Below are 15,670 nucleotides of genomic sequence, written 5' to 3' on the forward strand. Positions count from 1 at the left end.
CTTCCGGACAAACTAGGAGCTGTGGAGGATGTATTCAATTCAACTCACCTCTCCTGCTGCATTTTTAGCAAAACACTGCACAATTCCTGCATGCCTCTTTTGCACGGATTTTATAAAGAGACTCGACCCATTTGAATGAATGAGAGAATCCCATTGAACATCCACACCGTTTATCATCCACGTGATGACTGGCACTGGGTAGCCCTTTGCGTGGCAATCGAGATGAAGCATATCAGTCTCATTTGTGAGTGTTACCCGAGGCCCCTCAATAATTGCCGGTGCCTCGAGTACATCGAGACGGATCGTGTGAATCAGCACGGGGGAGATTCCATTGTCGAGACGGCACACGTAATTCCCTCGATCTTCAGGCACAACCTTTGTAATTTGTAGCCCGTATGGCACAAAGAGGGTTCTATTGTTGAGTATTGACACATCCGGACGACTCCAGACGGCCTTTGGCACAGGATTCCCAACTCCAGGGCATTCGAGTATTGCCGTGGCACCTGGTTTCACCGTAATCACCGTGGGTGGTTGAGAAAGGAAAATAGGAGCTGCCTTTGGGGTGTTTGTTACATTGAGATCCGTTCTCCTGGGTATTTTAATTTCCATCCCTGTGATACTATTCACAGCTGAGCACCAATAGCTTCCTGAGTCCTTTTGCGTGAGTGATGTGAGAATAAGAGCTCCGGATGAGAGTTGGAGTACTGATGCACGTATTTGTGTGTTGTCTCTGGAATTTTTTTTTGAGGAGGAGGAATAAAGAGATTAATAGAGAGTCTGGAAATATTCAAACGAGAGGGATTTACTTGAAATAACTCCAGACAGGCGGAGGATTTGATACTATATCACCACACTTAATGATAACACTATTCCCAGGAGACACCTGCCAGTGGACTATTTGTGGAGGTGGATTACGTCTTTTACCATCGAGAATATTCACCCCAAATCCATCTTGTTCGAAGATGTCTGCAAAGGAAAGGTTTTTATGGAATTTATGCTGAAAATGCAAATTGAATTCACAACGAGACAACTCACGATTGTCATTGCCCAACGTTATTGTGGCCAATGTGAGTTTTGCAGACACAGACGCCAATGCTGATGCTCCATACCATGCAATACATTGGTATTCCCCAATTGTCTTGGGGCTAACATAGATTCGCAATTTACTAACACCATCCTTAAAAGTAATATTGTAGCCCGCAGTTTCATTCAGGTACATCAATTCGCCCTTTCCACTTTGCGACCGAAAGCGCCACTGAAGTCGCTCCGGTTCCACATTGAGGGCACACTCAAAGAGCACCTCATCACCCAGAGGTGCTACCGTTGTCTCTGGCGATCGCACCATGTACAGGCGCAATTTTGACGATGGTGCTGTCGTCGTTGTGGCCACAAGGGCCAAATTGAGTGCCACCAGGAACGAAATTCGCCACCTTAGGAACGCCATAAGAAATATTCGACGTACAGGTAGCATCATGGCATTATCTGCAACAAAGATAAAATTAAATAATTCCCAAGAACACCTCAATAGAGACACACTGTGAGAATTATTTCTCGCTCCCTTGCAGATCAAAGAGTAAAACAATAAATTGATTGCAAATTGTAGTTATTTTAATTTTCAATTTAAAAAAGAAAAGAGATCCGATTACCGCGCATTTTTTTCTCTTATCCACTTTACCCGCCTGCTTTCCCCCCTTTTATCCATCTTGGTGGAACTTGTAAATCCCCAAAGGCACTCACCAAGAAACTTCTCTCTTTCTCTCTCTCCCAGCAAATTCCATTCTTATCTTGTCACATTTATTACAAATCCCAGCCTCGATTTACGGCAGCCAGTGACTTGTTTCTTCATTCCTCTTAATTTCTCTTCGTTTCCTACACACAAGATTTTCTCATGCTTGGATCTCTGTAAGCATTCGCCAAATACCTCCAGAGATACGCGCGCGAAGGGAGGAGGAGTACCAGCAAAAAGATCATCGATAAATCCAATAAAAGTAAAATGGAATTAAATCTCTATATATAGCAATGATATCCTTCTATATATATGCGGTGGATTATTATAACTTTATTGATTTTGCACATTACTTTTGTCACGAAAAACTCATCTTGCACGCTCTCAACAAGCACTTTGGTGTTGCCTTTTTATCGTGCATCGAAATCATTTTTCCACAGTGTCCTCCTCAATGTGCGCAATATATGTCTTCTTTGCTCTTCTTTTTTTTCACTCAACAACAACATTATGTTGCCAACATCCACACACAACGAGCCACCAACAAGTTAATAAATATTATCCACACGGTTCATTTTATTTTTATAATGTTTTTCTTTAAATACATTTATATAATTCTTTTATAAGGCTACCCTGTGTAATACAATTTTGCAATAAAGGGTCCCTTTTTGCAACATAAATTATTATTCTTACAAAAATACCTACATTAATAATTCCACGAAGAGTATCTTCTTTTTGGCACACTCATCTGCTAAAGAATGCTATATACTCGTATGCTATGTATACGAAGCATATATAAAATGATCTTATGATACAGGGCGCATTAAAAATTATGGAATTTACATACAAAATGGGTGATCAAGGCGGTGCAAATAAATTTTGCACACGACAACGCCACAAACACAGATCGCGAACGTCTCGAAACTGATATTCGGAAAAGTATTAATTGATCGCGAGTGCCGATAGCGTTTCAGGCGAGTCTTGTGTGTTTGCCCCTCAAAATAAATTAAATCACGCTCCGTATTCCAGATTAAGAGGAGAGGATGGAAGTAAGAAAAAAAAAGCTGAGACAGAGCGAGGAAGATTGGCAAAAGTTTAATGATCCCCCTCCGCCATACAATCCATTAAACAATGTCCTTTTTTTTCTCACAAATAATCTCAAGTAATTCCACCGCGCGAAGGTGGAAAGGAAAAATTCCACTCTCAATCGCGCGAGACTTTCTTTCCATTCTCACACTCTGTCCATTCCCTTTTGTATGAGATATCTCTGGAAGAGATGGAATGCTACAAAGTGGGCGAATGAAGAACTTCACGCTCATCGCTTGAAGTTGCCATACGGATGTGTGATGGGCAGGAGAAGGCTTTAATAAACCTGTGATATAGGAGCTTCAATCTAATTAGAAATTCAACTTTAATTAGTTTCCAGTGTCAACCGTATACACCCCATTAATGGGTGAGACTTTTCTTTTTTTTTTCTTGAGATGTGATTAAAACTTGTAGAACGATATCAAGTCTTTTTGATATATACCTACTATTTTACTTCTTTTACCTTTATCGAGGTGTTTGAATGACATTTTTGGACTAGAATTCTTCTCCATTTAAAAGAGCATTGAATTTCAAATGTACCGGCGTATAGCAAGTTATGTTGCGATGGACCTACACCACTTTAACCTGTTCATCATCTTATACCATTATCAACTTTAAAAATATATTTTGTCTATCAAACTTATAAAGGATAAATAACTTTGGAAGACGGCCAAAATAGGATCATGTAAGGCTTTTTGTTTTAGATGAAAAAAAAAAAGATTTAATTTTAATCATATTTCAAAGTTAGGGAGAGAGAGAGAGAAGAAGATGAAGAGTCTGATTAAGAACATCCTCCCTTAAATCTTTCAGAATTACTTTCGTGGAAGAAATTCTTGTAAATCTCAAAGGAATTAAAAAAAATATCAAAGATTAAAGGATAAAGAAAACTTACATCCAATGCGATAAATAATCAAATGGAACCGCGTTGTTTACACCTTCCAGGAATGGTAGCCCATCATTTTATGTGATAATTGTGCACCTAATTATTTTACACCTGAAATTGGGAGAAAAAAAAACCTTTGCTTAATTATAGGCAGACAAAATTCTCAACTTTATTCAATTAAAAAAAATCTCATGGAAGTGGGAATTTTTACATCTTCCACCAGTGAATTCCACGAGATTTATTGACTATAATTGGCTGCTGGGTGAGTGATGATGATTGTTAGTAATAGAATACCCTCTATTTTTTTCTCTTATTCATCCCAAAATCTCCAACTACTAAATAGCCTCTCAATCGATTCAATTCTCCTTCTTTTCTCCCCTTTTTTTACCCACAAATTTCGGGCAGCAAAACCCATTAACCAAATATCTGATAACACAACAAAATACTCAACCGGTGTGTGACTCGCGATACACAAAGAGATTCGAGAGACGATGGAATCGGGGAGATGAAGGAATAAAAAATCATTTTTCATCTTATACATCCTCTTCCCAATGTTCTTTACCAACTCCTTTTTTTTCCACACACAACCTTAACCACGAGATGGTTAATCGAAAAAAGAGTTTTTGATTGGATACAAGACACAATTTTTATCGTTTCATCACCTCAAACATCATCTTCTTTTCAATCTTAGCGAACGAATTATGCTTGAGAAAATTCATTCAGTGCTCATAAGTATATAGTTGAAGTGTTGGAGCCATAGAGAGTTTCCTTCTTTGCTAAAGTAACGACGTATAGGGATTACAATAATGAATCCGATTATTTATTACATTATTTCATTTATTAAAATCACTTTAACAGACACTTTGCTGATGTTACCACAAAAAGGCTGACAACTTTTCTTTCTCTTGTCGCCCCTCAACTCCCCCCAATAATCTTGGTGGAATAGATTGTTGAGAACATATAGAGAGAAAGAGAAATATTATACTTTTGCCGATTCAGCATTTTGTACATTTTATATACAATAAACAATATAACTTCTCTCCTCACCCAATCATACCCCCCAGTCATCACCCATCGCACATCTTTTCCACCAATTGCCCCGACAAGGCACACCGGGAAGATGAGGGGGGAGCACAGAGATGGCATTAAAAAAGCGAGACGAATGTAAAAAGATGAGGCACCTCCTTGAAGCAATTCCAGCACGTAATTATGAATGATTACTACTTGATGTTGGAGCAGGGTCGGAATGGGTGAGAGATTCCTTTGTGTCTCTCCCCGTTGTGATCTTCCTCATTGCACTTTTATATGTGCATGCATTTGCCACTCTTCCACCTCGTGAAGATCAAATTGTGAGATTATTCGCGGTTTCGATCAGAAAGCCATCATCCAACATATTATCCCGCGGACGCGCGGAAGAAGGCGAAAACGCAATCAATTGAGAATGGGGGCTTAGAGGAGAAGAAAAAAAACATAAAATGAAGCACATTTATTGGAAATTGTTGTAGATGTTAGTGCCAAAGCAAAAACATAGCATTGCACTGTAAGAAGAATTGAATTGATCGTGGTAAGAACAAGATGAAAATTATTATGTGTGTACACCCCGGCATTGAATATTAAGTATTGTATGCCAAAGAAAGAAGACATACAAGAGAAAGAAAGAGAAAAAAAGTCAAACTGCATACAACACCTTCCACAGAAATTCCAATTCTAAAAGGCAGTACCATACATAAAAGTTAAAATGCTTTCTTTACAATGAAGGGAAATACAAACTATTTTGTCTCGTTGTTGTGTATCATTGCAACAAAGTTGTTTTAGCAACATCAATTTATGCTCTTTTGCCCTCTTGAAAAATTGAACCAAAGAACTAGATGAAAATTTAGAAATAAAAGTTAAAAGAAACGATTTAGAAAAAAAAACATAAAATTAGATGAAAAAAAAGAACTTTCAAAGAACCTCCTAAACCATCTCTGTATGTTACTATTTTCGGTTATATTTCAAAACATAAATTTTAAATCCATCATTGGAAGAAAATTATTACCAAAACCAACTGTAATATGTTTAAAATTTTTACATAATGTTTATTTTCCAGTTCAACCAGTTTTTGCTATATTTTCTTTTAAACATAATACTTCTTCATGAATCTTGCCTATTTCTTCGTGAATGCAAAATTATATATTTTTACTTTAAGAAAATACTCATTGCAATCCATGCTCTCTCTCTCACAGCATACGAGAGGCATAATAAATGCAAAAGATGAGTCTTTAACTGCCATGTACGCGGAAGAGAACATAATATAGTATAAAACTTGGTGGAAGACTAAAAAGATCGATGGAAGAGCGAAAAAACGACAAGAAATGATTCATCTCACGATCAGTTTGCATTACAAAAGTGAAATTTATGCTCAGCGGGGGATGGTTAAATTAAAATACATAAATATTGAGTAATTTTTCTTGCTTAATCCCGCCCTCTTGCATTTGCAGAAATCTCCTTGGAAAAATCCAGATTAAAAATATATATAAATAAAAATACTGCCATCAGCTAATTTTATGCGCTTGACATCACACACAAATCATTCATCCAATAATGCTAACAAACAGCATATTTTTAATAATAATAAATGTTGCACAAATTCAACACTATTTTGTACATATATGTACATCTAAATGATCAAGACAATCATATCTTGGAAGGAAACAATCGAAGTGATTAATAGAATATAGAAGTTGAAAGACTATGCGAGGGAAGCTTAATGGAAAAATTACACACAATATATTAATGGATGGTAATTTGGTAGAGCAATTTTGGAAATTTCTTTAATTGAATAATTGGATCATTTACACATACTCCATTGCAGAGGCATCATTTTAATGAATATCTTCTCGTAGAGAAACAAAAATTCTTCACGGAGCTTTATATATAGAGACCTAATTTATAAAAGAGTTTTCGTTTACGTTTTGTTTTAAAATTCGTTTGGAAAAAAAAAGTTGGAACTTGCGTGAAGATAATTGGGCATAATTTTCCTAACTTTTTTTGTCTTGTGTCAAAATTCGCAGACTCACAGTCACTATATGTTCATCTTAGATTCTTTTTCTTATTTTCTTATTGTTAGTTTCTTCTTACTTAATATCTAAATTTTTAAATTCTTCCTTCGTTCATAAAATAAAAATCAAAATTCACCTCTTTGTTTAAAAAAAATGCAGCAAAGAATGTGGCGAATAAAATAAAATGACTCACTTTGAAGGATCGCAATTTCCCATCAATTCACCCCTAAAGTGAAATTTAATATCAATGGTATTTTCTGCAGGGATATCAAGCGGATGTGTAACACTATCGTTTACTGAAATCCAAGATTCATTAAAAATTCCTTATACACTAAAAAAAAAACTTTTAAAATAAAATTCTGTGATATTTAATGTAAGAAATAGAATAATGAAACAAATCCTTGTACAAATTTCCACGGAAAACTTCAACAAAAGTTGTTTTCTTTTCATTTTCTGCATGAAAAAAAAATTTTTGCAAAAGAAACGACACCAAAATGTCTTGAGGCACACTCCAATTAATATAAAAAGTGATCAAGATTGATTGCTTTCTTATACCTAAAGACTCGTGTAAGATATTAAAAGATATATACATTCTTTTGCCAGTGAGTGTTTGGAAAATGAGAGACGAAGAGAGAAAGAGCGAGAAGTATGATGAAAATATATTATTTCCTACATTCTATATCACATAGCGAAGATCCTTAATGACTCGTGTCTAATACGGATATGCTCAAAAGAAGATTCTTAATATTTCCTGTGATACCTTCCATATAGATATGAATATGTGTGTTATAAATTTGATATGGTCAATTTTGCGATCATTCACCTCAACACGATCGAGAAATCAACTGTGCTGATTGATCTTTTTAGTGTGAACTTTACAATTTGCAATGGTTATGGGTATTGTGGGTAAATATTTAAGCCGACAAATAATCCATTAACAAAAAACACAATATCTTTTATTTGCAGTTGAAAAAAAAAAGAAAAAGACGAATCTAAGCGATTTTACTCGTAGAAATGTCATGGGAACACCCCTAAAAATATTCATCACAAGTGTACAATCGATGATCATACAAGGAGCATCAGTGGTGTTCCACATTGTAATTAAAAGTATTATATGTGTATAGAAAAGAGAAGACACGCATCTCAGTACTCAATCATCTTCAGGGAATGCAATTAATGTATATAGCACACAGGCATTCAGCAATTTATAAAGATGAGCTTTGAAATTTTCACTCGTGGAGAGATCTCTTGAAGAAGAGAATTGCCGGGTGATGCTAATGACGCGGAATTCAATTAATAGATCAAGTTGGAGAGACGTTTTACTTCATGCCACGTAATAAATGATTCCTTTTTCTCTCTTCCCATCTCTTCCACCAATATTGTATACTCCTTCCCATTTCAGCGATCAATTTATTTAGGAGAAAAAAAAAGTATATTTTCACTCGTGAAGCCTTTCCTTTCATGCCATATTTTGTTGCTTCTTTTAGTGTGAATATTATGAGAAAATGAAACTTGATAAATTTACGTTTAAAAGCACTTTCTCACAGTTTCAATCACACATTTTTATTCGACATCTTTGCATTTTGCACTACTCTAAGCTGGGAAGGAAATTTACTTTAAACAAAAGTTTGCAAAAGAAAGAAAAAATGACGGAGGAGTATATCTCTTGCTGTTAAGCAATTTATAGCACACAACACCCGCTAAAGTATGCAAGTGTCTCATTATATCATTTTACATTGAAGTGTTGTTGTTGGTGTAAAATCTGATCCCACAGTAAATCATTCTCTTGGTGCTATCTATCACATTTGGTATTATATATGTGGTGTGTTTTATGGTAGGTTGGTATACTTTATCACAAAGACAATTACATATAGCTTAATAATGGTCTGTAAAAACATTAAGATTAGATTAAAAGACTTTCTCTTCCATAAACTTTGAACTGGAGCTTTGGGCTAAGTCTACGGTTATACTTTCAACAGGAAAATTCGTATAAGATAATTTAGAAACGAAATTTGTCTATAGCCCGCGAACCTAGCCATAGTACTGTGAATAAGACTCTTTTTTACATGAAATAACACAGTGATGATGATTCCTAAGCCTCCCGGTCGATTGCAGCCTAACTCCGTTCTGATGTAAATGTTTGTAATTAGTTTAAGTATATAGTCCTTTAAGAATCTATGTATTCATGGGCATGAATCTTGCATAAATATATAAAAATAAATAAAAAAAAAACTACAAAAAATCAAGAACTGTTATTTTTTTAAATATTTAAAAATCTATTCTTTTTAATCAAGAGATAGAACTTTAATTTTATTACGTAATAAAAAAAAACTTCTCAATGTTTAAAAATTGAATATTTAATTAATCAATTTCAATCCCCCATATGTCTTATGTATTTGGCACTGGAATGTCAGTGATAAGGGTTTACTGACCACGCATTTTATGATTTAAAAAAAGCCGCAAAACAAACCGCTCGTAATTTACGCGAATATATACCTACATATTTTATGTATTTTGCCAATTTATCATCGTCTAGTGGTAATAATTTCAACGACGAGGCACCTGTGTGCCAATTTGTGATACATTTGCTACACCATTTCACATATTTGCGAGAAAAGAAAGAAAAGAAAAAAGAAGCAAGGAGAATTTCAAAATGGTTGAGTGATATATACAACAAAAAGACCATGCCCATGTACTCTCACAAGAGTGTAAGAACAAGCCATAAAGATGAAGAAGAGCCCAAAGTTCAGGTTAATTCTTTTCTCCAATAAAAGAGTTCAATTTGCACTTCAGAGATGGATTCAAACCATCAAATTTTGCATTTCTTCTTTACTTCTTCTCATTATTTGATTTATTTGGAATTACCTTTGACTAATGCTCAGGTAATGATGGTTTTTTTTCTTTAAGAAAATATACATCTGTTAAAAAATGTTGATGGCATAATTGGGAAGATTTAATGATTCTATGATTGTCCAATTCAACACTGGATTCGCAATGGGATTTCTTGCTGATTGCACACAAACCATCCACCAGCACAGGCGAGAGTTGATCAGTTAGATGACCGCCGAAGACTTGTGAGAAGACTTGGGTGTGCAAAATTGCAGAGTGGAGTTGTTGCAAGGTACACGTCTGCTCAATGGTTCGACGATCGCGCGGTTAGCGGACCCAAAGTTATATTAAGTGGATGGGTAGAAAAAGATGAAGGGAGAGACCCAAACCATGCACATACGGGGCTATATAAAATGCATTTCAGCAGAGAAACTCGAAGAATCAAGTTAAGAGTACACACCACCAATATAGCAAGAGAGGGATATAATTATAAGATCTCAAAGTGATCGAGAACACAAAGGATTCCATTGCAATTTTTCATTTTGTCTTTTTATTCGCGCTCTCGATGCGCGAATTTTTTACTTCTCCTAACCATCACCAAGAAGATTCTACAGTACATGATCTTCAGCCTCCCTCTTCCTGTGTTCTCATTACGATCTCTTACAGAAAGCTATAAATGCTTAAAAGTAATTCTTTTTTTTTTACTTTTTATTAAGCTCTGAAATATTTAGGGGGTTAATTGAATGAAACTCTTGTATTCTTACCGATTGAAAATAAAAGAAAAGAAATCAATGGAATTTTTCCAATCCTGGTGAGATCTTTTCAATTTCGTAAAATAGACTTAAAAGTAGCCAAATTATCTTTTCCATACCAAGTTTAATGGCATTGTAAATTAAGTAGAAGTAAATAAGATTCAATTGTACCATACATTTTTTTGCAATTTGAATATAAGAATAGGAAAAACCAATTAATATTCTACATTCCTTCTTCTTTTTTCCCTTCCTTGTAAGTGGATTATTACACTTTTTATCAATAAATTCAATCGAAAACTAACAAGTGGCGATGATGATGTGAAGGAGTTTCAGAGCGGTCAGCGAATTCTTCACGCATATCATTAATCATCTACCTCAATTGTTCCGAAAAACGAACACCCAACGCAGAGCATATACATTGTGGCTTATTTTCTTTTTTTTTCTACGAATTCATCACAATAATTTTTCAATTACAATGGAAACACACGTTGCAACTCCTCAACTTCAAAAGAATCATCTCAATGAATTTCACAAAATGTTTCTCACCATCATCAATATGTACATTTATCCTCACATTTCATAGTGATCATGCATTTTGTAAAACATCTCCTCTATATATTTTTTCGTTTCAATTTATTCCACATCTTTTTAAATGAAAAAAAGTTTGAAAATGACGCGAAATCACCGACTTAAATGAATGATGCGAATGAAGAAGCGGGAAAGATAAGTGACTCATAAATACAAGATCTCTATCATTTCTGGAATTAAATTGTGCAATTATGGTGGCATGTTGAGATGCAATTCTTGTAATTTTTTCTCTTTATTATCATCTGGTACAACTGGTGATCGCATGAGGCGCGTCTTAAACAGTTGGTGGTTCTCATATCATCCATTGCTGTACTTTTGCAGCAGCTAACATTATTAAAATTTACTATCAATTAAAGAACTACTTTTTCCACTTGCTAAGTGGTATGGAATACTGCCCATTAATTCTTCATTCAATGTGTCTTTCAGCAACATTAAATGAATGAAATATCAAGACAATTCCGGATGAATCCCAAGAAGTTGATTGAGAAAAATGTTGACGTACATTTAGAGTATAAAAAATAAGGTGAAACATTATAAAAGAAATGTTTATTACCTTTAATTTTCAGCTGTGGGGGAATGTCTTTACACCTCTTTCCATATTATTCCTTCCAAATTTGTCTCTCAACTCATGCGAGCACACCTAAAAAGATAGAAAGAGAAAAAAAAAGAATTTCACTATTTGCCTAAATATTTAATAAAGGAAAATAACATCAGTTTCCTCCTGATAGTGATTATTGATAAGAAATTATTAACACATGTTCGCGTTTAGCATTAATCACACATACACACGAAGAAAAAAAAACTATCTATCTATGCTACATCGGCGAAGCATATATGCAATGAAAACCTGCAGAAATCGCTTCGAGTTTGCTCGCAAGTGGCATGATTCTTTGTTGATGCTGAACTGAACAACAATCAATTCTTCAGAGAGTGATCAACTTCTTCTTGGTCTGATCGGTAACGGGACTAAATCACAATTGTGATATCTCACCATCTTTCTTGAAGAGTGGTTTTATATGTCTCATACCACCGAGCGGTGCATCTTGTCTTGTTCCACCTGATTACCATTGAAGATCATGTTCCCAAATGGAATACTTCAATATGTTACTCTCAAGTTTTTTTTTCATTATACCTTGGCGTCCATCCACAATTCAGTTTTCTCCTCATCAAGGGGCATCAAGTTGCTGAATGATTCACCCGTTGTCTTTCAATCTTCTCAATTTTTTTTTGCTCTTCATTCCTTCCAACGCGAACTCCACCATGGAAGTGAATTAAAAGAGTGTTGAAAGGAAACCAAATTTTTTCTTTATTCTACATTTGGCAGTTTGATCTTTTCTTCCAACTCATCCCGATGCGTTATTTGAAAGAAGAAAAAGATTCTCATCCATCCTTCAGCACCCATGAAGTATAAAAATCTTGTGGTTTTGGATGTTATTGAAAAAGAAAACTTAAGAGTCCCCGCCAAATGTGCCGAAAATAGTTCTCTGATTTACAGCTGGATAATTAAATTGAACCGCAATTCGACATCTTTTGCCCATAAATAGGTCGGGGAGATCGCGCACAAAGTTAATCATTAACCCACGTTAAGTGGTGGAGTCTTTGACATATATATTGTAGGTACTGCACATATTATAACTTCTTCCCATATGCATACAGTATTGCGCAATTTATGCTCAATATCGCATGGTCTTTGGCGCGCATACAAAACGACAAATTATTGCGAATTTTAAAACTCACTGCATTTGTAATTTTGCAGCACAGATTACAAACGCACAGCATGTGCAATTGGAGGATAAATTTGCGATGATCATTGAGACAGATCGAGATGTCAGAGGCGGATATTCAATGCATATAAAGACCTAGTTTGTGGTTACATTGTGGACAGTACAGTGGTATTGTGTCTGATTGATTGGAGTTACGCAAAATAACCATATCGGGCAAAATGAATAGGATGCGTGCGCTGCAATTCACGATGGCTCCACCAAGAGATAAAAAGAAAAAGAAAATGTATATTGAGATGTAAAGTGCACAACAACAAGAGCTTGTGCAATTTTAATTAATCGCTTAATTTGATGGAAACCCAGCGAGAATTTTGTGATATATGAAATATGTTAGTATATAGCATGAAATTTCATCCGGAACCAAATGCTGCCATCGTGAATGATGGATTGACGCATTTTGTTGCTAAAAATAAATTTGTGAAAAAGACACCACCCTCCACTTTCTAAAATCAGTCATCATTACTTCACCGCCACGATCAACACGGTGACATTCTATGTGGCTGCATTAAAGTTGCAATTTGCTCACCACAAAATCCACGCACATAATTAAGAGGAGTGAAGACATTGATGTTTCTAGCGGCGTCGAACTATTTTCGATTTTTGACTAAAAGCCAAGTCGACCAAACTTATTTATTTTATCATGTGAAAATGTTCGGTGTATATGTAAAATTTGTGTCGTGCCGCATTGGGAGGGATTTTCGCAAAGAATTATGACTCTGCATTTGCAATGAATTTTATGGAGAATTTTGAAAACAAGATAGAAATGCTCAACATTTCCGCAGATGCTATGGCCCCATTGCTCGATGACTTGCTTGCATGTGATAGAAGTTCTGCAATTTGATGCTTTAAGCGCTTTTAACACTGAGAAAGCAAGCAGCAAAATCCTTTTCTTTATGACACATTTGACGATCATTTTGTGCCTCTTTCATCAGGCCAACAATAAATGAAATGAAATCCATTGCAATAGAGTAAATTTGCCAAGAACACACCTTTAGATATCTGCTAAAGGTGCAATTACTGCCAATATTGTGAGTATACACACAACGTAAAATTTATTACTTTCCGCAATATAAATTTATTTTAGATGAATAAGATTAACATAGGCACTTTGCCTGAGAGATCCCGTCGAAAGGTGGTACGTGGAAAAAAGTTTGAGTCAATTTGAATTTATTTTTGTCACACAACATATCTCTCTCTGCGAGTGAGTAAAATGATGCTGTTGGGAAATAACCATGCGATACTCTCATGGTTCCTAAAAATCTTCTGTGTCCTAATTATATATAATGACTCTTATTTCCGGCGCCTATGTATTTGTCACTTCCCAAGAAATTATTGATGTCTTCCCTGCCAGACGAATCATCATTTCATAAAACACACCCATCTTTTGTTCTATACAAAGGTTCTATCCTCTTCCTCCCTCCCTACCTCATCTTCGACAAGGTTCTCAAGGGGTTCCTCTCATGCATCAATCCCTTTTGCTATATGTGCAGCATTATATTCTCAAGTCATTCAAGATTATTGGATAATACATAATTTATCGTTATGTTGACGTATGTCACTTTGTGTTGAACAGTGGAAAAAGACGCGGAATAAAATGTTATAAGAAGCATTCTATTGTAGCATTTTGTGGAATGCCTTGTGATGGACACGGACAGACAGTCAAATTGACGCATTGAAACAGTTTCTTAAAAAAATCTTTTTTTTTTCTAACTTCTCAACAATCCTCCACTTTGTGTTATTAACAACATAAATAAACGTATGGTCATGGTGTGATTGAGAATTGTTAACTTTTCCATAGATGTTCTGTATTCAAACAAATTTTCCGCTCAATTTTCTCACAGAACTATTTCACCTCAAAATTAGAAGATCAACAAGATTTCTAACATTTTTTTTTAATCTTTCAAAAGTAAAGAAATTTTTCTACAAATCAACAGATAGTTTTAAAAAAAATATCTCAGATCTTGAAAGATTTCAAAGGATCGTAGGTGGACAAAATATTTTTCCTTCATTCACTTTTCCTCAAGTCATACACTTTAGCACCTCTTAAGATTTTTTTGATGCAATACTCAGCGACAAAATAAGTTGATCAACTTCTTGCAAAATTTCTTGAGAATAAATATAAATTCAACATCTTATACATTCAATGGATTTGCTTTCAATACCAAAAATGTCAATTGAAGTATAATCAGAAGATATTGAGAGAGCCCACAAGGAGCCTTCAAAAGACAAGTAGTTCGGTACATATATATTTAATTCTCCCACCTACCGATTTGTGTGAAAAACTCACACACAATAGCCAATTTGGCTGCGGGCATCGTACAAAACATAATTCACAAAAGTCACCAAAGGCAAGGAGAATTTTCCCATTCAAAATAATAATAAATCGTCAGTTGGTTTTTCAGAGAAAATATTCGCAGGCACAGCACGTGAACTGAAAATAGTTACAATTTCAGGTGCTTGAGATTGTCTCGGAATCTTTTTGGGTAGCGGGTGGTCGAGTTAATCTTGTCACAAGCTTATACATAGTATGTCCCCCCCATATGTCCATTATTTATGTCCGTGAAATAGATGAAATTCCCAACAAATGCTGTTTTACATTCACCACATCATATTGGTATTTTGTAATTAAAAAGCCCACCCAATTGCCCTCACACAGATGGTTCTACTTATAATTTATATGCCATTCAATAAATTACAATAAACCAATCATTTTGTATTTCGCATTCGTTTCACATGCAAAATTTTATTGACAACTTAACACTCTCACTACTCCACTACCTCTACTTTTAGCATATAATTAAGGGAAGACTTATCAAAAAATATATACATAGGTAGGTAGTTAACTATGAATTTGGTATCGTTTCGCGCTAGTTCAGTTTAACGATCCATAATGGGGTAACAGAGAGAAAAAAAACCCGTGGCACACGCAACTATTAAGAGTCCCAATTTCCACTTAATTCACTGAAATCTATATCTGTCCGTCTTGT

General features: G+C 35.1%; 1 protein-coding gene across 15 annotated transcripts in view; it reads right to left on the reverse strand.

Annotated features, from left to right (window-relative positions):
• The window catches only part of LOC129790770 (interference hedgehog), a 43,142-nt gene that overhangs the window by 3,827 nt on the left and 23,645 nt on the right, over positions 1-15,670 (reverse strand). For 10 of the 15 annotated variants that reach the window (XR_008750628.1, XR_008750621.1, XM_055828573.1 and 7 more), the window contains exons 2-6: positions 11,456-11,542; positions 3,702-3,803; positions 1,036-1,482; positions 807-966; positions 49-730 (exon numbers count right to left, since the gene is read on the reverse strand). Coding sequence is in view for 13 of the 15 variants with exons in the window: in XM_055828573.1 (XP_055684548.1) it covers positions 49-730; positions 807-966; positions 1,036-1,474 (1,281 nt within the window). In the remaining 2 variants the exon portion in view is untranslated. The remainder of the gene's footprint in view (positions 1-48; positions 731-806; positions 967-1,035; positions 1,483-3,701; positions 3,804-11,455; positions 11,543-15,670) is intronic. The other 5 variants (XM_055828500.1, XM_055828534.1, XM_055828519.1 and 2 more) reach the window with 2 other exon arrangements.

This window comes from Lutzomyia longipalpis, chromosome 1 (genome assembly GCF_024334085.1).
Source record: "Lutzomyia longipalpis isolate SR_M1_2022 chromosome 1, ASM2433408v1".
NCBI lineage: Eukaryota > Metazoa > Arthropoda > Insecta > Diptera > Psychodidae > Lutzomyia > Lutzomyia longipalpis.